General features: G+C 39.1%; 2 protein-coding genes across 2 annotated transcripts; both read left to right on the top strand.

Moving 5' to 3' along the window:
* The first annotated feature begins 2,423 nt into the window (after positions 1–2,423).
* On the top strand, positions 2,424–8,284 carry LOC140227198 (uncharacterized). The gene is made up of 3 exons (XM_072307625.1): positions 2,424–2,568; positions 4,798–5,847; positions 7,886–8,284. The coding sequence occupies exons 2-3, from the start codon at positions 4,812–4,814 to the stop codon at positions 8,062–8,064; spliced, it is 1,215 nt and encodes a 404-aa protein (XP_072163726.1). The 5' UTR covers positions 2,424–2,568; positions 4,798–4,811; the 3' UTR covers positions 8,065–8,284.
* Positions 8,285–10,147: 1,863 nt separating this feature from the next.
* Positions 10,148–22,771, top strand: LOC140227197 (2-Hydroxyacid oxidase 1-like). Its single transcript, XM_072307624.1, has 8 exons — positions 10,148–10,296; positions 11,188–11,339; positions 12,535–12,799; positions 13,331–13,503; positions 14,170–14,261; positions 15,492–15,653; positions 16,211–16,280; positions 22,713–22,771. The coding sequence occupies exons 1-8, from the start codon at positions 10,148–10,150 to the stop codon at positions 22,769–22,771; spliced, it is 1,122 nt and encodes a 373-aa protein (XP_072163725.1).
* The last annotated feature ends 980 nt before the right edge of the window (positions 22,772–23,751 follow it).

Here is a 23,751-nt window from a genome sequence, read left to right as displayed (position 1 = left end):
CACATTGCTCTTGGGGTTTATTTTCCCTTTAAACATCTGCTATTAACAGCCATGGGTCCCATATCGCAGGACATCGCTCCTTTATACCACCAGTGGAACTCCATGTTGATCATACCGCATCTCTTCTGTTTGATACTGTCAAAATCAAGGGACTGCTGCTATAGCGCGTTGCAAGAGACCCTAAAGTCTCAAACTCAGCCAAAAGAAGAGCAAGTATATAGCCATATAGGAATACGTATTTCGTGACTCTATTTCCAAAGACAATCCAACACGCATTGAAGTGTACGTTCATCATCAGATGCATTGTAACTCCAAACATATCCAGCATTTTTACTTGCACAAGCACAAAGTACAAATGGCATCCACTGTCTGAAGCACCACAACACAAACCCTCATCCAGTTGCTGAACAGGCTTTGATGCATGAGAAGCACCATAGAAGAAGTAGAAGTAAAACATGAATGGGGTGCTGATCGTGCTTTCTCCATTACGGGACCAAAATAGTGGAATCAGTTGCCTATTTAGTTAATCATCTACAGAAACATTCAAATCCAAACTTAAAACGTATCTGTTCCTCTCACACTGAGGACAATAATTGCAATCTATAATAGGCCTATAATATCTATAATGCTCAGAACAATATTGTATTCTTGATCTGGTATGTGTTAGTTGTTGTTTGCCATTTTCTTCTCTGTTGTTAAGTTTGAACATTATATCTATTGTTTCAATATTTTTTGAAGCGCCAAGGACGAGCACCGAAAGATAGACATGTGCGCTATGTACCCACTATAATTATTATTAATACTATTACAGTGTATAAATGTGAAGTGACTAAAGCAGAGTTGGAACCCACATACATCAGCTATACACGCAGGTCATTTACCTAAAATGGTTGTAACCTCAAAATCAAATGGTTTAACTTCAAAGTGACCGCTTTTAGCAGATTAAGGGAGCTTTTATCTATATACACACAGACGATTTACCTATATAGGTAATGGTGGTATAACCTCAAAATCAAATGGTTTAACTTCAAAGTGACCGCTTTTAGCAGATTAAGGGAGCTTTTATCTATATACACACAGACGATTTACCTATACAAAATGGTGGTATAACCTCAAAATCAAATCGTATGACTTCAAAGTGACCACTTTTAGCCGATTAAGGAGCTTTTATTTAACAAATTTCTGGAATGTTATCATTTTAATTCCCAACGTGTTTTAGGCATTTTCTGGCGATGGATAAACGCACCCGTGTTCGTTTTCATTCATGGTTATTAGAAACGCCGATTTGAACCCCATAATACAAAAGGCCATTATAATAGAGAAACGCAATGAGCCGTAGAACAAACATCTTTCAGTGAAGTAGATAAATTCAGTTAACTGGAAACAGCCTAACAAGGATAGAATAGGTCCTAAGACGAACATGGAGCAAGAATCTTAATCAGCGTACACTGCAAATGTCAGGTTTTAAATATGAAACACTGAGCTGGGGTTAAATTTCTGGTGCTCATTTGCGGCGTTAAATGAACACCTCCGGGTGTCACTTCAAAGTATAATTTCTTTTTCTTTTTCTAAAGATATTTAAGTCTTTCTTCTATTTGATTTTGAACTTAATCAAGTTCGGTAATCCAAAAATGAAATAAATTTCATCATTCCAAAGGTTCGTTAATCCGAAAATAGAAAACAAAAAGGTTCGTAATTCCGAAGGTTCGTTATTGACGTTAGTTTCAGATTAACGAACCTTATATCATTTTTAGATTAACGAACCTTCGGAATAACGAACCTTATTTCATTTTTTGATTTACGAACTCTGTTTCATTTTCGGATTAATGCATCTTCGGAATAACGAACCTTATTTCATTTCCGGATTGACGAATCTTCGGAATAACGAACATCGCTCTATCTTTGCACTATTATTACAATCAATTGTTCTTGTACATCAGCTATCCTATCGCTCACGAAGCAAAGGGGGTTCACAGTTAATTTTGCATACAGATGCGTATGGGGGCACTGACAAAAAGAAAGTCAAAATGTTCGCTAAACTAGAACAATAGAAAGACACTTGTATCTAGATGTTATGTTTTCATGTAGTAGTTTTTATCTTGAAACTGCCATTTCGTTAGTTCTGACATAGTCTTTTCTTTTCTTTTCTCGAGTGATTTTCGAAAGAGGTTACGACATCCATTATGGTACCCCCTATTTTTTTTTATTGCTTTTTAATTAATTTTTAATTGATTAATTTTTGATTATCATTGACTAAGTTACCTATGTTGGGGGGGGGGGGATGCGAAAAAGCCTTACGTTTTAGTAGGTACTTATAGTATACAACTGGTATAAGACCTAAAAGGCCTACATCCGCGTTCACTTCTGCAGGGCCAAACAAAAACGCAAAGGGTGTTTTCTTGCACTGTTGCCTTTCAGCTCCTATTATAGCATGCGTTTACAAACGAGTTAAGGCGTTCTACAAGAGAGGACTTTTGGTCTGCGGGGCACTTCTTCCTGCGATTGGTCTTACGTCTGCAAGCTGTGTCCAAAACAACGCCCTCTTCACCGTCTGTCTTGCTATCACAGGTAAGCAAGAGATATTTGAGATTCTTAATTTTCAGGAAAAAGGAGAACAATAAAACCTGGGAGATTATGAACGACACTAGAAGGCTGAAACGATGTTTTTGAGCAAAGTTGATAGATGCTGGGTGTCAGAGGCTGCACCTTGTTTTACCATCCGCTAAATGTTTTTTTATGATGTCATCCTTTTTCGAGGGTGCTGAATCCCATTCTGAATGTTTTGAGATATTCGAGATAACCGCCAAAATGGTCGCCAAAATCTGAAACTCCTTGTATTTTCTAATAAATGGTGAAATGTAGGTAACGAAAATGAAGCGTCAATAATTAGTTGAATTAAGAAACTGGAATCAAACTCACTTGTTGCAACGTTTCGCCGATTATCAATTGGCTACTTCGGGCGAATGACGCTCCCGAATTAGGGGCCATTCCCATCATCGGTAGCGTCATCCGCCCGAATAAAGCAATTGATGATTGGCGAAACGTCGAAACAAGTGAGTTTCATTCCAATTTTTTGATTAAACTATTGATCTGCATTTCGACTGGATAAATGAGAAGAATTTACATAAACAATGAAGGGTTTTCCTTGTTTCGAAGGTGCTGATTTTGAATCTGGATGATACAACTTTTGCAGTGTTGAGGATTTGGAGATATTGAAGATGGCCTGCAAAAACTGAAATTCCCATTTCTTTCTTGGTAAATGGTGAAACATAGAAAGATTTGATGGTTTTAACACATTTTTATTTTTAAAGGTAATGTTTACCTTTGGGATCAGTAATTTAAAAATGTTCAAGACAACACATTTGATGCATATTATGTGTAGGTCGAGTGTTGTATCACAAAACATCCTACCATATTCATGATATAAGATTTTCGCAAAAAAACAACAACAACAACAACACTAAAATATAAGGAGATATCAGCATTTTTCTTATCAAACCGTAATGACTGTAGACGGTTTAGTCTGACAAAATTTTTATTATAATTATTGTTCATTATTTGTCTATTGAACAATACTTAACATTGATTGTACGGATTCAAATTTTTACAGTGGTTGTTTCTATCCCAAACTCACATTTTGGAACTATTTTAAAGCACTTTTGCTGAGTTTTTGCTTCATCTGCAAATGGTAAATTAGGCCTATGCCTTTATAGTTGCTGGCTGAATCCGAAACTGAATGAAGCAACTCTTGCACAACTGCTGAGGGTTTAGAGATATCAAAAATGGGCAGAATTGAAATTCCACTGAAAGTATTTCCTTTATAAATACTGAAAAACTTCTTAAAGCGAGGATATGACCCTATTTTGAGTGTGCTGAACCTGACACATGTTGATGCAACTTGTATCTTGGAGGGTTTTGAGATATTCAAGATGGCTGCCAAATAGCCACCCAAAATCTAGATTGTCTCACAACCCTGAAGGTAAACAGAGTTGCATCAACCCGATTATTATTCAACATCTCCGGAATAGAGTAAATGCATCAACTTCTTTTCAATTTATTAATGTTTATGATTGTGTTATCCATAATCTGTCTGTCGTTTGCACATGATTAAGAAAACTCTGATAAGAGTCTTGATGCTTTGCCCAGTTGAGTTACATGAGGGTGTAGGTGTGCATGAAGATGTTGGGCAGTCTACCTCTTATGTCAATGGACAGAGTGCACTGAATCGTCCATGCTCTTTTAATATTTCGGCCATAAATTCATATAGGGGATTTCAGTGGTTCACAGCACTTACAGAAACAATGATAATTAAAAGAGAATGATAAGGAAATAGAAGAAAATAGGAATCCATAGATAATGATATAGGTTTAAGATTAAAGACCTTTGTCAATAGATTTCATCCGCATATGAATGGCCATAATGTCGTGCCATATGAAGACCAGGGCCCCATTTCATTAAAAAAAGTTGATATGATAGCAACTCTAGCTAGAATGGCAACTTTCCATAGCAACAGCCAATCAGGAAGCTGGATTCTTGTCGTTACCATGACAACTGCCATTCCAGCAACAGTTGCTGTCACATACTTTCTATGAAACGGGGCCCTGTACGGAACCGCTCCCTCTCGGTGGAGTATAGGCCTTGAAGTTTGTTTTATTGTGAGTATGCATAGACACGGTTGTCGAATGCATATAATTATGTGACTTATATGTAATCGATTATGAAAAATCGGGGTTTCCCGTTTCCATCAAGTTCAACCCACCTCGTAAGGGATGCTTTAATTCTCTCTTCGCTTTACAGGCTTGGGCTATGGAATGTCCAGTATGTCACTGCTCATAGAAATGAACGAACAAGACGGTAGGAGATTTCCCCTCTTTATGAGTTTAGGTCGATCGGGCATGGCTGTAGGGATGGTGCTCATACCGACGGCTGGTGAATTCCTGATGAAAGTCTACGGTTGGCAGGGGGCTATGCTGATCATTGGTAGCGCACTAGCTAACGCCATTCCAATATCTCTGGCCATTCAACCATCTCAGTCTACAGCTAGCCAACCTGTTGCCGAAAAGACTGAACATACACATGACGACAGAGACATGAGTCATAAGCTCACAACTCTTTGGAGAGAAAAACATATTGGAACCGAAAGTAGCACGGAAGAAGATGAAGCGTCGCGCCAAGAAGTCATAATGGCCGTCGACGAATCAACAGATTCTTGCTCGGAGTCGGAATGGGAGACCCAAAGGAGGATCCATAGCAACAAGAACAGCACAAATCACAAGGAAGAATCCCAACCATGTCTATCCAGACGAGGCCCTATTAGCGAAGAAAACAAAACATCATCCGTCAGCCAAAGGTGTCTCAGTCTGATACGTTGGATGAAGAAGTCTGAGTTCATCCGCAATCCGAATGTAATTTTCACCTATCTGGCGTTTATCCCCTGCTACATGGTTTACGGAGGCTGGCATGCGTTTCTCATACCACGCGCCCTGGAACTCCGTAACTCGGTGCGCCATGTGGTCATCCTGACATCCTGCGTGGCGCTGTCCAACTTCTGCGCCAGAATCATTTTCGGACTGTGCAGTCAGAAACTGACTCGATACGTAGATGTTTGCCTTGTGATATCGCTTGTGAACGTGCTTACCCTTCTCGCTGACGTGTTGGCGTTTGGCAAACACACTTTCTACGTCCTGGTTACGGCGGCGACGATATCGTCTGCATCAATTGCCTGCCGAGGTCTCGTTACTACCATGATTCTAAGGCAAATTGTGACGGAGAAGAACTTTCACATTGCATTGGCACTTGAGGAGCTCGTCGGAGGCATTAGCATTATGTTTGGTGCTTACTTCTCAGGTACAGTCGGAAAAATGAACTTTTATTTTTTATTTGCCCGGCATTACATCACGGGGCTTTATGTATAAGTATAGTGTGGGCCTTATTTGCCTATAGTGTCTAGGTCAAGGGTAACTGCGACCAGCAGCCCCAACGTACAACGTACAGTGTTGGGGCTGCGCCGTTTTGGCCTCGATATTTTAATGTTGTACCAAACGGGTGCCGTTCCGGCGCTGTATTTCCTTAATTTTTCAACAAAAACTACTGGGAATACTTACATGGGTGGACTAAACCTAAATGATTCACATCGGCGACTGTTTGATGCATTTCATTGCTTATGATGCAGAAAATGCTGTCTTATAAGGCAAATATCTTCAGCTCATCGATGCTCACTAAAACTCACAATCACTTGCACATGCGCACACAATGCATTCAGTGCAGTGCATTCACAGCAGTTTACTGTATTACTCGCTACATGATGCATATTCACCGTGCGATGATGCATTATTCATATCCTTTTGCGTCCGTAACGTTGACGTCAATATTTACGCATGCGTAGATGCGTACTGATGGATATACACGTTCAAAATAGCAGCAAAGCTCTCCACTAGGGCAGACCGCCTACTCCTAAAAAATGTGGAAAATTATGCAGTTTCCAGATAAATTGGTGAGAAGGATCAGGGCAATGGGGTAGTGTATATTTCATTTTATATTGTCACTGTGTTTATGATGGAAATTTAGCCATGGTTTATTTGTGAAGTTGCCGTATATGTGGCAATGGGGAGTTGTTCGTGATTCTCACTTGAACGAAACTGCGGGATAGCCGCCAGGACCCCGCCGCAAGCGGCGGGTCTCCGGGGCTAGGTCAAGGGTATGTTTTTACCGAGTGTCAAGCTATTGGGCCTATTTTGCATATAGTGTCTAGCTCATGAGCTGGGTCTAGGGCAATTACCCGCTGGGCAATTACCTCGGACCCTTCCCCTGGCCCTAATCCTAATGCTAATCCTGAATCCTAATCATAACCCTAAACCTAACCCTAATCTTTACTCTAACCTTACCACTAACCAGTATTTAGCCGGAAGGTAATTGCCCTCTGGGGGTAATTGCCCGGATACGCATGAGCTGTATGACTCGTGGGCTATACATGACTCCTGGATATATCGCTCATGGAATTTTTTTTTTTTTTTCAATTGAATGTCTAGGTCATGTGCCTTTTGAATCGTGGGTATCGAGCTCGTGGGATGACCACATAATTAAATGTACCTTATTACGTTGACTGAATTAAGAGAACTGTTTATCATAGGACGCAGTGATTTCAAAATGTTGAAGTTAATCATCTAATATTTGATGCATAATGTGCAGGCCAGTAACTGTTGTACAATGTATCACAACACATCCAATACTATATAAAAATTCGCAATAAGGCCTAAAAAAGGGAGATACACGTATCACTATTTTTCTCAACCATGTTTACAGAACATGGTTTATTCCAGAAACAGTTCTTTCTTAACATTTTGAATATCTAACAATACTTAATATTGATTTTTACATTGGTTGTTTCTATTCCTAACTCATTTTAGAACTACTATGTATTTTGAAGCACTAACACTTGGTCTTTGTTTCATCTGCAAATGGTAAATAATGCCTTTATCGGGAAAATATGCTACATAATAATGACAAGGCTGCTGATCATTCTATGTTGGATGTTGTCCCAGATTGATAGTGAATCATCGATGGTATCGATGATTATTTTGGTAGGTCACATTCATTCATTCATTCATTCATTCAATTCGTGTTTATTTTCATCAACAAACAAAATAGATAAATATTACATTGACGAAACAGATTATTTTGAAAGTATAACATTCCAATACAAACAACGCAAACAATAATTATAACAAAGAATGGCAAATCCTTGAGAAAAAAAATCCTACACATTTCAATGGCCAGTGTCTGGGCTACTCGAGCGTCTACTCGAGAACCTATCAAATGCAACCATTTCGTGATATCAAATTGTGCTTTGCAGACTCACTGTCCTAATTATCTTCTTTTTTTTCAGGGCTGTTTGCTGACTTGTTCGGAAGTTTTAACTATTCCTTTATGCTTCTGATCGTCCTGGACGCGTTGAATATGCTGTTGATGTTACCTGTGAAGTGCAGTTTTACCTGCGTATGCAGCGGAACTGAAAATGACGCAGAAACTGTCCCACCGAAGTCTGCTTGCATTGAGGGCCGATAGATGGTATTCAGAAAGGTGTATCATACGTGCAATGATGATGAAGTAGCAAAGAATTGCAGAACGTGGTTTCGTGGGACTGACAACTATGTTGCTTGCACCAAAGGAACACAAAACAGTATTATTCAGAGATGTCTGAATGGGGAACACGCTAAATAGCTGCACAGATTTTGAAACAGACTTAAAGATGATGTATATATCTATGTTGTAATTTTTTCTATCGACGCTGGCAATAAAACAGACAAAAATGTGATCATTTTGTTCGTCTTGTATTGAATTTTTCTGCGTTTTGCTCTCCACTAGTTAGCACCCACAGATTATTGAACGTAAATCATAATCAAAATCAATATATTATCTCAATGACTATAAAGACTGCATGCAAGGTTTTGACCTCTATTCTCACTTGACTGTGGCAAACACACACACACACACACACACACATAATCTTTCCGAAAAAGGAGATCATTACGTGTATTATGTTTTCATATATGTTCCTACATTAATTAAAAGACTTGAATAATCAGCATAGACCCTATAGGATTATTTCTTCGGTGAAAACATTGTTGCATGGCATGGTACGTAATTTAGCAACATATAAATCGTAAAGAAATAAAATAACGATAAAACGAACACTCAAAGTTTGACTGCGACAATCCTGCAATATGTCATCCCGGTAATGCACATTTGTATTGGTTATGGCTGCCAGGCTGCCAAGGACAAGAACACTAAACGACAACCGTGATAGCGATAATCTAACAGTTACCAGGTGAAAAAAAAAATATATATATAATCTAATCTTACGGCCACAACCCTCAAAACTTCCTCCCTATACAGCTACAGCTACAACAAAGCTGATATAAAACTAGAAACGTAGGCCTACATTCGTATTGGAACAAAATGAAGACGTTTTGATTTGTGTTTGATATATTTGTATATATATATATATATATATATATATATTATATATACAGGTATATTAAATAGGCATATATATATATATATACAGGTATATTAAATAGGCATATATATATATATATATATATATATATATATAGGTGAGAGAAAGGATGAGATGATAGACGTAGCTTGAATCCTCACAGTTTGATTTTTGTTCTCAAGCTTTAGGGCCCTGCCCGTTATCAAGAGATGTGATGTATAATTTACATTTGGGCTGGTTGTAAGCCGGTAATCAGTTGGTAACCGGTTGCGGGAAACATTTAGCGATGATGGGTGCAGGTAGGCGTGCTGAAGTTAAGTGTATATATATATATATATATATATATATATATATATATATATATATATATATATATATATGTATATATATATATATATATATATATATATATATATATATATATATATATATATATTCATTCAATGGTGATAATCAAGGCTAATAACTTCTATAAAAGAAGAAAGAAGAATATGAAATGTTAAAGACTGCTATCGTGGCAGACGAGATCTCTCAGATGAACCCTATCGGCCAGATGTCGTACAAGGGCAACTATAGGGTCCATCACCAAAGGATCGTATATGTCTGACTCTGGATATAAATATCTCATCTGTCCAGTTACACTTTCGTAAGGCCACTGTTACAGTTTGCACTCGTTGGTTATTAACTCGTGTACACTATGCACTATACATCAAGGGAAACCGGTTTTAAAGGGCCGGGACACAGTCAGCCACCTCTTAGTTAGACAGAATACAATAGTCGCGGTTACTCAGCGGGTCATGAACCTCTCTGACTGACATCATAGTCAGGTAGATGAGACTCGATCACTTCCCTGATAATTATATAGTCGATCCGTTGACCGACTAGCCAAAGAATAAAGCAACGAACTTAAAAAAAAACAACCAACAACAACCAAACAGCAAAATCCCGGCTTTATCTGGCGTAAACAACTTCAAGGTTGAAACGTATTATTACAGTAGACTATAGGAACGCATTTCCATGTTCTGTGTAGGCCTACTGTGTGGCCATAGAGTGTTGTGGAAACTGGACGACGTAACAATTCACTAATTCGTAGGCCTGCGGGCTTGCTTATTAATTTCATCGGGCTCGCATTAAACATAAAGTGTAAGCATGGCGAGTAATGACGGGAAGTCCTTATTCACTCTCGAAGATTTTCGTCTTCGGGCCAAAGAAGTGTTATCCCCCGAAGCCTGGGCGTTCTATGACGATGCATCTGGAAGGAGAGTGACATATCGGGACAGCTCTGCAGCCTTTGACCGGTAAGAATATAGAATACTCCTTCGACAAATCCTTTATTTTCATTATCATTTTTGTATACATGTATATAGTTGACAAGGGTGATGTCTTGCTTTTCTCGGTGTCGCCTGACCATACATTTATGTGTGTTTATAACGATATCGTGTGCGGTGAAATGTGATGTATACTGAGGCCTGCGCTAGTGACAACAATAACACTTGGCATTGTGTATAATGGTTTCAGCTTGGGACACATTGACCAATCAATATCGTGCCGTGTCGGCTGAATAAAAAACATGAGAGAAATCAGCACTGGCGAGCTGTCTGTATATTTCACGATGGCACGACATTTGCTCTAGCGACAATTGCTCTGGTCTCGGGGGTTAGGGTTATAGGGTCTAGGGTTAGAGTTAGGGTTGTGATAGCATAGGGCTTTAGGGTGAGTTTGATATGAGGATTAGGATATAGGGTTAGGGTTAGGATAATATTTGTGGGCAGAATTAATGTTGGGCTTAGAGTGCAAATATAATATATTTCCTGGGAGCAATTGTCGCATGAGCATAATTATGTCCTACATTGGTGAACTAAAATGTTTGGTACGGATTCGTAATCAGCCTGATAATGGCATGATTTGGTATCATCCCATCTCAGTTGCTTAAAGCTAATGTAATAGATGCCATGATTACACAAAATCGTGTACAATTTCAGTTTATTCGTATTTTCTTCATTTTTTTTCCCTATTACTAGCATACTGAAACTTCTACCCTTTGTAGGTTATGTAGATTTCATTTTTAATTTTCAATCGTCTGACAAAGTTCTCCAAGTTGTTCGACTGTATATCGCAAAATACAACGATAAACGTGTTGGGTGCTCAAAAATTCGATATTCGCGACCTGTTCTGTTTTCTGTCGACAGCTATGTTATAAGACCTCGCACTCTGCGTGACGTCAGCAAGCGGTCTCTTTCTACCTCCGTTCTAGGTCTGCCAATCAGTATGCCTATATGCGTGGGACCGACGTCAAACCATCGCTTCGCTCATCCGGACGCTGAGGTCGCTACAGCGAAAGGTGAGTTGTTTTATGAAAAAATGGTAGGTATGAAAGTACTTATTATACAAACAACTAATTAAAATAATAATATCAACAGTCTGACGTCATTACTCAACAATACGTACAGCGAGCTGCAGCATGCGATTGGTTGTCATCTCTTGGAATACACACTGTACACACCTGCCTCCTGTCTATACCTCCTTTCTTTACAAGACTTAGTATTTGATGCGATATCTTTTGAGGAGACATAAACAAGCTACAACCAAACGAAATTTTGTAGGTAATGAGTCTTGAGGCAACGAGGCAATGTCGAAACTTTTACGAGTTGCACGTGTTGCTATTGAAATCATACCATTCAGGTGGCTTCAGCAACATGATGACTTTATGAAACTTAGCGGTAATTAATATGTCCCACCTCATAACTTTGCTTACGACTATGACGAAATTCACGACAAAACATGAGTTAGATGCGACGGAGAATATAAATACTAGTAATTGAAAGTGATAAGTGGCGCTGCCATCAACCCGTTTGTATATGCAGTGTCATGGACGTTCTCCGACAATACTTCTGCGCAGGACCTTTAGACTTCAAGTCCATTTATTGTTTGGATACAATATGTAAAAACATTCCCAGACAATTGATCCGACAGGGCCGTTAGACTTTAAACCCATCTACTGTTTGTACAATATGACGGATATTTTCAGACGACTGTTTCGGAAGGGCCTTTAGGCTTAAAGGGATAGTATATAGTTTCGGTTGAGACCTAAATTCAGATTTCTAACATGTGCTTTTTTTTTGTGAGATAACGGGAAACCTCTTATGAAATATGAAAGAGCATGGAATTTCAAGAGAAATTCAATGTTTGTTTGAAGAAAATTGGTTTTGAAATGGCTGAGATATCCAAAACAAAACTATCCTAATAAAAGGTGGAATCGCTTTGTTTTACTCGTTTCTTTGTTGTTGTTTTTTTATGTCTCATAACAGACATTCCTCTTCTAATGGCGTATATGGTCTGTACTTTCTCAAAAGTGGTTTCTCGGTATTTCGCAAAAAGTTAAAAGCCCGATCCTTCGTCACTTTGTACTACCCTTTAAAATCCATTTAGTTTGTACACAATATCAAGGACATTCCCAGACGAGATATATAGATCATTCCAATAATTCCAGTGCATTCCGATAATTTCATACATCTCGAAAATCGATTGCGTCACAGGTGTTGCCGATGCCAACACGCTCTTCACTCTCTCTTCCGCATCCAACGTCAGCATCGCCGAAGTGGGCCGGAGTAGCGGTCGCGGGTTGCGATGGATGCAGGTGTATCTCGTAAAAAATCGACAGCACAACGTTCACATTGTGAGGGAGGCGGAGAGGGCGGGCTTTACAGCGCTTGTCGTAACAATCGATCTGCCTCTGATCGGCGATCGTACTTTCTCGAAACAACGCACCAGGGGCAGATACTACGACGACCCGACATTACGGTAGGCCCAAGAAAGTATGTGTACTTTCATCTGTATACGCATATTATGCCAATCATATCATTCACACTCGTAATTATGCTGTGGGCTTTTTGGTGTACAAATAACAACAACAATAACACACATATTTTCGCAATTCAATCATTCAAACCTCAAATGACTATTGTCATTTATTGTTTTGCTCTTGATGATAATATGGTTATTGTTTTTATATGTTTGTTGTATTCTTTCTCTGTTGATATTTGAATTACCTCTCTATGTTTCAAGTGAGTTTTGTTTAGCTTCTGTATCTCTTTGAATTGTTCTGTTTAATTATCTACTGTCATGTTCTGACAGCCTCTCTGAAAAAATCCTCTCAGCTGCTAGAGGGCATTTTAACTCCGTGACTAAATAAAATACGCAAGCAATCAAGCAAACAAATACCTCTCTGAATTAATCACATTTTGACTAGTTTCTTGGAGATTTCCCAGCCCATAATAGTGTCTTGAAAGAATAGTTACCTATATAAATGGATAGTCTTGTTTCATCTAACAGACCAGTGAACCTAGCCATAGATCTGCCGGAAGTAAACGTTGCTATTCGTTCTGGTGACACAAATTTACGCCAGTACGCATCCGCCCAGTGGGAGCGACCTATGACCTGGGATGATATCCAGTGGCTGAAATCAATCACAACGCTACCAGTAGTCTTAAAGGGCATCCTAACGGGTAAGTTTACATCGATATTTTGTTTTTCATTAATTGTTTGATGTCTTCGTCCATGTCTCCTCGATCTTTCTAACATTTTCATGGTATAACCTTCCACTTCTGCCATAATGTCCATCTCCTGTAACAAACGATGTATCCACCTTGAGAGGACCCTTTGGAGTTAAGCGTTGGTCAGTATACCATCGTTACGATATTAACCTGGCGTGATTAAATCGCTGCCGTCATTGCAATCCACCTCTTAGGAAAGGATTAATGGTATAGTCGCGTATGTAAAGGGGCCCTTGAATTTCTTCAAAATTAGTGAAAAAATAATCAAGACTTATGCTCGATGATGTAGATATGATATAAAAGCGGAAATCAAACTCACAATGTAGGATTGCATTGTGTTGATGGCAGCAGACTTGCAACATTGCCTCAGTATTTGCACTTTTATTTTAAGACAAATTGTTAACAATAAAGTGTTTTTCAACTTTGCAATTTTATTTAGTAACGTACCACTCTAGCCATCTAAAAAACAAAGATGAAATTATAAATGTTTGCGCAAATTTTCTTTATAAGGACTCAAACGAGATTAGTCGATGTCGTTCCTAAGGTAACGTTGAAGTTGATTATAGAACACGTTATTCTTGATATGCCTCTGTGTCTCCATGTCACGATTCTGCGTAGGTGAGGCTGCTCGCGAGGCGGCGGACGCCGGAGTTTCGGGGATCATAGTATCAGCACACGGTGGTAGACATATCGACGGCCTTCCTGCTCCGGTGCGTCTGTTATGGATTAAAATCAATCTAATTCAAATCGCCAAAGAAGAAAACAAAAGTCAATACGATTGATGTCAAGTTTAAAACATTTCTGGTTGCTGGTCAACATGATAATCATGTTAGTCTATCGTCGTGTGTGATGCTCAGATGTTTTGTGAAACACGATTGTGTTCATGTATAATAAGGAAATACAGAATAACTAATACCAGCATATCGAAGCAAACACATCGACGTTATACCAGTAACTGCTGTATAAACAGCGACAAAACTGTATTCATGAAACTAAAACAGCTTGTACACAGATACACATACAGGGCTCTCCCATTACAACGAACACGGTCGTAACGAAATTTTGCTGTAGCGAAGTTAAAATCCAGGTCCCCAATTATTTTCATCTTTCTATATCTTTATGTCCTTTATTTGTTCTGCTATAACGAAATTTCAATATAAGGAAATAAAAAAGTCCCGAGGACTTCGTTATACTGAAAGCGAGTCACCTGAGGCCTATGTATGTTTTCGGCCTCCAGTCGACTCCCGTTATAACGTACTCCTCGGGACGGGCAGTTTTCTTTCGTCATATCGAAATTTCGCTTCGGTCGAACAAAATCAACGTGCATTGTACCGTATGTCCCCACGAAAATTAAAACGGGAACTTCCGCAATGATATCTTTAAAAATGGTGAATCAATCTAAATACAAATTCAGGGAATGAAACTATAACTCATTGCCCACATCTTAGAAAAACCCAATTCGATTTGCTTCAGTACTCAAAGAGAAATGAAGAATTTTTTAGAGGATGTCAGGAATCTCTTCCCTCCAAGTTCTGTCTATAATGTATGCACACACAAGAACATCGAAGTGCTAAACTTGAAGAATCACACTCATGACATGTTTTACAACAATCCACATTTCTCTGTGACTGCTTAACCAAACTGAATGGGGTTTTCTGCAAAATAGAGCTAAGATGTTATATCTTAAGACCCTGAAGTAGCATTTAGACAGTTTAATCATATTGGGTGTTATCAGTGCGAAAATCTGATTGTATTTTTTTTTTTTTTTTTGGGGGGGGGGACATACTGTATAAACGGAAGTACAAAATATGCAAAATCATTTTGGGACCTGAATTTTTAATTCGTTGCAAAGAAATTTTGTTATAGCCATGTCCGTTGTGACGAGAGCGCCCTGCATGTGCAATGCATTATTTCTCACTAATGTTTATCAATACTTGCAGATCGATGTTCTCTCGGAAGTGGTGTCGGCGGTCAAAGGTCGAGATATAGAGGTGTACCTTGACGGAGGAGTTAGAAGTGGAACAGATGTCCTTAAGGCTCTTGCGATGGGGGCAAGGGCCGTCTTCATCGGGAAACCGATCTTGTGGGGACTAGCTTGTGATGTAAGAATTACTTCCTGACTGGAATTGACGGTCCTGTGGTCGTTGTTGCCATTACCATCATCACAATTTACTTTCCAATCATTTCTCGTAGTTCTGAGCACGAGATCACACTTATATCAACAAAACTACGCGTAGTGTGCGAGCGATGCGAAGCTACTAGTATACCCGCAACATTTTGGTCCCTAACCCGCATCATGCTCCACACTGCGCAAAATTTACATTTTTTTTTTTATCGCGTATAAAGCATACAAAAGCATAGCATACAAAGAGTAAAATCATGCTCTGTTTTCTATGCTTAACAATGTACACGTAGAACTACACTCACATGTAACAATTACATTTTTGTTAGATTTCACAAATCACTAAATCACGCCGCCACGTTTTAAAAGTGGGTGGGGGGAGGGCAGTTTATATTTCTGACATTATATAAGGTTGTGATACACTATACACTTTACGTGTATATATACATACACTTGCGAGTTTCGACGGCCAGGGACGAGTAGCAAGATCAGCATCAGCATTTTCTCACCTGCATGTGATTGTTTTGTTTCTTGCAGGGTGCGGCAGGCGTTACTACAGTCCTCTCAATCATCCGAAGAGAGTTTGACGTAGCTCTCGGCATCACAGGTAAATTGTTAACACACAACACAAACTTGGAAAACTGTTTGAAGCCCATGTCGTTTCAAGCCAAAAGTAAAAAAAAAAAAAAGTTGAAATTCTCCAACAGGACACCGTCTTTATTGTTATAATCAACAACGATATTGAATCCGCTACACTGCAAATCTAAAATACTGCATAATAGGTCATCGCTATAAGCGAGTATCTCGATTACACTGTTCCTGAGCACGCATTCTTTTTGTTTCATACTAACGTGTTATGCCATATCATTTTGTTATGGTTCTATCGTATTCAAAAGTTAACATGCTTACACTAGCTGATGAAGTATGAGCTCTGTTTTTTCTGCATCTGAGCTCTTTTTCATAAACATTCACCATGCGAACCTTCAAGGAACACAAAACAAACAAACGCGTGTATGTGTGTGTGTGTGGGGGGGGGGGTACTTGTAACTATACTAAGACTGATGCCGTTAAAGGGGAAATCCAGTCCAAATATAAGTTATTCTGATAACAAAGAGTAAAATACTACGAGTTCAATGGTAAAATTTTGATCGAAATTAGGTGAAAAATAAGGAAGTTACGACAGTTTGAAGTTTCGCTAATTTTTCAGGAAACAGTTCTTGAACGGTCAATATGAATATGTAAATGGCAAAGTGAGTATGTCATCCGTTCACAACTTGCCATTATATAGTTTGTACATAAAATTGTGAAATTTCTAGTTTTTCATAACATTAGAAAAAAAACAAATCCGAAAGTTTAATATCATCATACTTTGTCTCCCGCATGGCTTTCAAGTTTCCAGTTGCACCATGAAAGCACCATGACAGATGATTTTTTTTGTTGTTGGATACATAACAACTTTTGCCTGATAATTGCCATTGATCTGTATCCCCTTTGTTGTTGTTGTCGTTATTGTTGTCACTTCCCAGTTAGTGGAGGACGCAGGGACTTTTTGTTTCAAATTTTTCCAAAAGCACCAAATCATTCTACTGTTTGCAGTCTTGTAAACAAACTTGTATCTTAATGCCAGAGTCACACACGGCCGGATTTCGTACCGGGTCCATAAGGAATTAAAACCGTATCGACCCGGTTCGAGCCGTAGAGACCCGCACTGACCCGCATCATAACCCGTGTCAATTTCTGATGGATTCCGGGGACTACGATACGGCGGTGAAAAATGTTTGGTCATGTTCAAAATTTTAGCGAACGGTGTCACCGCAAACCGTTCTCCCTCATTTACTTCACCATGCGAACCTTCAAGAAACACAAAACAAACAACTGTGTGTGTGTGTGTGTGTGTGTGTGTGTGTTTGTGTTTGTGTTTTTTTCAAGCGTTTTCGAAAGCCCGTCTCTTTGCCTTTAGTTGCATAATCTAACTGGGACGGAAATTTCACGTGGGACCATGATAATACAAAGCCAAATGAATAATTTATAGTTGTGCTAGAATATAGAAATTAGTTGTAGGCCCGCAGGTTTGTATGAATATACGTTTTGGTCAGTTCTTAATCATTTCTGATCTACATGTTGATGCTAACAAATTATATTTTCTTCATTGTTCTTGGAAACCTTCAATTCCTATTTCGTATACGTTTCCTTCATGATTTTCTCTCTGCTCTTTACAGGAGTAATGTCAGCATCAATGACAGGAAATGTTGAGAGTGCACACACCCCCCCCCCATCATTACAGCTCAAACTATATAGAACGTAATAGGTAGAAATATATTTATTTATTTTTTTATTTCTAATATTGGCAAAAAAAAAAAATTGTTATCGCAGTCTATATACAATCCCCTGAACCTAACTACATACTCTTACAAAGGTGTTGGTAGTGACTGTAGGCCTTTGTTGTTAATATGAAAAACAGACATACTGAATATAAGTCGTGGGACAGTTATAGCTCCCACTCCTTACCCTTTCCAGCCGCCAGCCCTTTAAAGTGAAGGGGAGGGGAGCCTTTATATCCTTTCAAAGCCATAAAAAAGGTTGCCTTCCCTACTACAATCGCAGTAGGCAAACCATCTTTTGAAATTGCCCCTTACGAATATACTGGGTTAACCCACAAATGACATTTAGGGTGACTTTATGAGATAAAGTTGGTCTCAGATCACAAAAATAACTTAAGAATCGGCTTTCCTGACCCAGAGCAGCTCTTAAACTGATTTTGTTAATGATTGCATCCTTTTTAGCTTTGTAACTGTTATTCATCTTTAAACCGAGATGGCGGCCATATTGGATTTTGCCAAAATAGCGGTCTCAGACCCAGAGGGTACCCTTCTTGGCGCACTTCAAAAATCCAAATATTTTGGTCTGGGCCACATGTGTGCCAAATTTGGTACTTTTGGAAAAATTTGAAACAAAAAGTTCTTGCGCCCTCCACTAACTGGGAAGTGGCAACAATAACAACAACAACAACAACAAAGGGGATACAGATCAATGGCGATTATCAGGCAAAAGTTCCTATGTATAAAAAAAAAAAATGTGAGTTAGAGATAGAAACAACCAATGGAAAAATTATAACCAGTATAATCGATGTTAAGTACCATTAAATATAAAAAATATGAACAATAGTTATGATAAAAATGTGTTCAGACTAAACCGCATACAGTTGTGGCTTATTAAGAAAAATAGTGATATCTCCTTAAATTTTAGGCTTTATTGCGAAAAAAAATGTTATATGGTAGGAGGTTTTGTGATACAACTGATCAACACATACGCATCGAATGTAATATCTTCAACATTTTTTTCAAATCACTGCTCCCATAGATAAATAGGACCTTTAAGAGCATGTGATGGAAAATGTAAACAGTATGCGCGGATGCCTCCATGTTTCCTGCTGAGCTTATTTGTTACTGGGGAAAAGAAAAGAAAAGAAAAGTCTCGCTTCATAAGAGATGTTAAGATCACACCACCTCATATCCAACTGGACCCCATGGAAGACCAGCTTAGCGTAGCTGAATATGGGCTATCCATGAAAAAAACAAACAACACTCTATACACCACAACGCCTACGGATGTCTCAAGGTGGAGGTGGGTTGGAATGTCTTGTACAGAGCACCAAGTTCAGATTAATCGAAACGCTGTCTTTCGAAAAGAAACAATGCTTTGTTTCACAAGAGATTATATCAGAAAGACAACTGATAAGCATCCGCTCGTGTGGAATCATGCAGAAATTTTTCAAAACAAAATGTAAGCAAAATGTCTACATGAAAATTCCAATGTTAAGAGCATGTGGTGGAAAATGTAAACAGTATGCGCGGATGCTTCTATGTTTATGGGTGAGCTTATTTGTTACTGATGGGGAAAAGAAAAGAAAAGTCTCGCTTCATGAGAGATGTTAAGATCCCACCCACACCACAACGGGCGTTAAATTCGAGCGTTTTCACACAGTCGACTATGTGAACACAGTGTGGACACACTGGTTCCAGCAGGGATGTATTTTGATTTTACCATTTTTCCATAAAATCATTACACACAAAGCAGTGTCATGCAGTGCAAAATGTGGGAAATGCCCTGTGTAAACTGTCAATATCTTGCAGCATAATATTGGGATGGAAGAAAGTTTGGAAATCAATTGGACGTAGAATTTTTGTTTCGGTGAATGTGTCCGTTTTCAATTTATCTGGTTGTTTTTTTTTTCATAGGTTTTCAAAATTGAGGGAGGTGAATTCGAAAGTATAATAAGAGATCACTACTAAATACAATTAAATCTGACATTAATTGTTTAAGTGAATTTCTTATTGTAAATCAGGACAGTTTTATTTTGTTGCTATTTTCCAATAGTGTTAGATCTCCCTAGTTATCTCCCTAGATACCATTACGATACCATTAAGGGTATATTGTACTTGGAACCATACCCCCTGGTGGCGCCATCAGCGTGGGTTTTACAGGTATAACGTCATTTAAGGGGGTACATACAACTGTATTGGGTATGCCGTAATACGTCATTCATGACACAGCATGGAGGGGGGGGGGGGGGCGCTGTGGCATAGTGGATAAGACTCCCGACTCCCGATCGGAGGACCCGAGTTCGAATCCAGCCCAGAACTGACGTCCTTGGACAAGACGTTTTACCCACAATGTCCCTCTCGACCCAGGTGTATAAATGGGTAGGACCTACCTGGCAACGCTGGGGTAATAATAATGGCAGGGCCCTCTGGTAGAGCAGTGGCAACACTGAAGAGGTTACCGTGGATAAATAAGACCGTATTATTATTATCATTATTATGACGACATTCAGGGTCCATTAACATTCTGAGGTGATTAGAGCTAACACTGTAGGACATTATACAGGTCTAGACCAATTTCAACAGTAGGCTACACTGCATTATCGCCAGCTGGTACAGAGGTGTACGCTGATTATGCAGTTGATATTACCCTCTGCCAGTGTACCCTGGTTCAGCACCTTGGCCATGCAAAGCGGATGGCGGCCATATTGGAAAACGAGCAATATTGGGCCTGAGGGCACCACTCTTGGCCATCAGGCCCAATTGTTAAGGAATATAGAGTATATAGAAGACAATTAGGGCAAATAGGAGTTCCACAAATTCAGCGGAAGGATGTGAGATATCTAAAGAGGTCATTAAAAATGCCCCAGACTGCCTAATTTGACCCAAACATGACCTTGAAAGAGACCTTAAGAGGTGATGTTGACCTTGAATTGTTGAAATGATATCAGGATCACATTCTCTAGCACAAGCGCGCCGGAACACTTCTGGTTTTGGGAGGGGGGGGGGGCAAAATCTCAACGGGGGCACATTTATGTGACGATGTGAGATCCTCGGCGCGGGAGCGAAGCGAGCGAGCGGGGGGTGGGGGGTGGAAAGGGGGATCCCCCCCCCCCCACTGTAGGGAGCTTTTGTAAAACAGGGTACAAACGTCGCGTTTATAGACCATTTAAAAGCAAATTTCTAAGGAATTCAACACAGTGAAAAATAATCAGTGCGAAGGACTATGATTATTACATACGGGAGTACATAATAATGTGATGGTGTGAGATCCTGTGCGAGGGAGCGAAGCGACCGAGCGGGGGGAGGGTGTGGGAGGGGGGATACCCCCTCCCACGTATCCCCCCTCCCACGGTACATAGGGACTTTTTGTAAAAACAGAGTATAAAAGTCGCGTTTATAGAGAATTTAAAGCAAATTTCTAGGGAATTAACATATTGAAAAAATCAGTTGGAAGGACTATGATCATAACATACGGGAGTACATTAATAATGTGATGGTGTGGGATCCTCGACGAGGGAGCGAAGCGACCGAGTGGGGGGAGGGTGTGGGAGGGGGGACATCCCCTCCCACGGTAGGGACTTTTTGTAAAAACAGAGTATAAAAGTCGCGTTTATAGAACATTTAAAAGCAAATTTCTAAGGAATTAACATATTGAAAAAAATAAGTTGGAAGGACTATGATCTTAACATACGGGGGTATATTATGTGATGGTGCGATCCTCGTCGAGGGAGCGAAGCTCCCGAGCGGGGGAGGGTGTGGGAGGGGATACCCCCTCCCACGGTAGGGACTTTTTGTAAAAACAGAGTATAAAAGTCGCTTTTATAGAGCATTTTGAATTAAATTTCTGAGGAATTAAACATAGTAAAAGAAATCACTGCGAAGGACTATGATAACTTATATGAAAACTTTTCGCAGAATGAGCGAGCTACTTTCACTTTGCAATTTATGTGAAATGTACTCATTAAAAGATTAAACGTGATCGCATCGTTCGAACAATAAAAAATATTCTTATACTGCTAGAAAGCAAAGAAGAAAATGAAAAATGTAAGGTTTACTAAAGGTTTGTTTCAGCGGGCACACTCAAGGACACGAGGCTACCATCTATACATTAAATTTACTCTTAAGTTAATAGATACAATAATGTTTGTTGTTAGTGTATTAAAATTTTTGCATTTTCAATTATGAAATTACAACATTTAGACAAGAAATATGCCTTTATTGTTCATTTTGATCTTTAAATCAGTGATTAATTATTTGTTACAGGGGGCACTTGGGGGGGGGGGGGCCCAACATTTTGTTGGGGGGGGGGGGGGCAAGTGCCACCCCTGCCCCCCCCCCCCCCCCCCCGCTTCCGGCGCCCTTGCTCTAGCACCAAAAACGCCTCCTCAGTGGAAATATTTCTAATACAAACCCTTCCAGTTTTGTAATTACAATTGACCTTTAACGTGGATGGCGGCTATATTGGATTTAACAAATGGCTGCCCCAGGAGGCGACAGTCTTGGCGCCCATCAAAAATCGAAAATGTGTGATATTAGTGACTAGCGGGCCAAATTTGGTGCTTTTGGAAGAATTTGAACCAAACACTCTATCAAATTTTTATGCCCTTAGGCCCACGACTAAGTTACTATCATTCATTTACACCCTGTGTAGGCCTACTTTAATATCTACAAAGTTTTTTTTTTACCGACGGTTCCCTTTCCTGTTCTCTCTGCAGGTTGTACCAGTCCACGTGATATTCCAGCGTCCTTGGTTACTCACAAGTCTAGACTGTAGTGTGACATAACCGTTTTTAAAGTATTAATGTTTTGCATGGTAATGTGTAATTATGCAACGTGTGTAATTGTGCAATGAAGTACATATGAATTGTACTTGCGTTTCTCACTTTGATGGCAACTTGTGAATATCAACTGACATGGAAAACAATAGGAGAGCAAAGAAACGTGGCCTTTATGTTCTCCAAGCGTATGCTTCGTGGTAAAAAAGAGTGTGCGCCCCTGGAAGCTATACGGTCACATCATACTGACTAGTATAGTCTTTCAAGGACTGATTATCTATTTTCTTTAAGAGTATACAACAATCGATGTTTTGAGAAAAAATGATATTTTATATATGGTATTTTTGTTTTTTGTTTTATGGTTTTCAAGGTGAAGGAGTAAATAGATATTATACAGGTATTTGTTGTTTTGTTGATGATCATTGATTCAAAGGACCAACTGTATTCTTTCTTTCTTTTAAAAGAATAAATGTTATTTGAAGAGAGAGGGAATGAAATTATTGATAACACATCTATATTGTATCAAATAGAAAGATTATAGTGAACTGTATGTTCATATCTCATAATTCTGAGTCTGACAGTGAATGCTTCCGAATATCGTTGATGTATGTTCGGACAAAACTATTAAATACATTGTATGGTTAAATATAGGCTCATAACGTAATGCCAAATAATATAGCACAAGTAGCATGTTACATACAAGCAGACGTGGCTGGAATGAATTTCAATGTGCAACTTAAAGCAAAACGACGAGGATTATTTGGATTTATTATCAGCAAACATTGACTTCCAAAACCAACATAAAATCAGTTTACCCTATATTGTTATTTATAGGCCCTACATGTATTTCCTTATAGAATGTGTGAAAAAACGTAATAACCTTTATCTCTCGAAGTAACAACGAATATTAGACGTTCGCTAATGTGTATGCAATTGATATTTTTAAGGTGAAAGTATTGTACAATACAAGTGTACATGT

This window comes from Diadema setosum, chromosome 4, assembly GCF_964275005.1.
Source record: "Diadema setosum chromosome 4, eeDiaSeto1, whole genome shotgun sequence".
NCBI lineage: Eukaryota > Metazoa > Echinodermata > Echinoidea > Diadematoida > Diadematidae > Diadema > Diadema setosum.
This window is presented reverse-complemented; position numbering and strand designations above follow the sequence as displayed.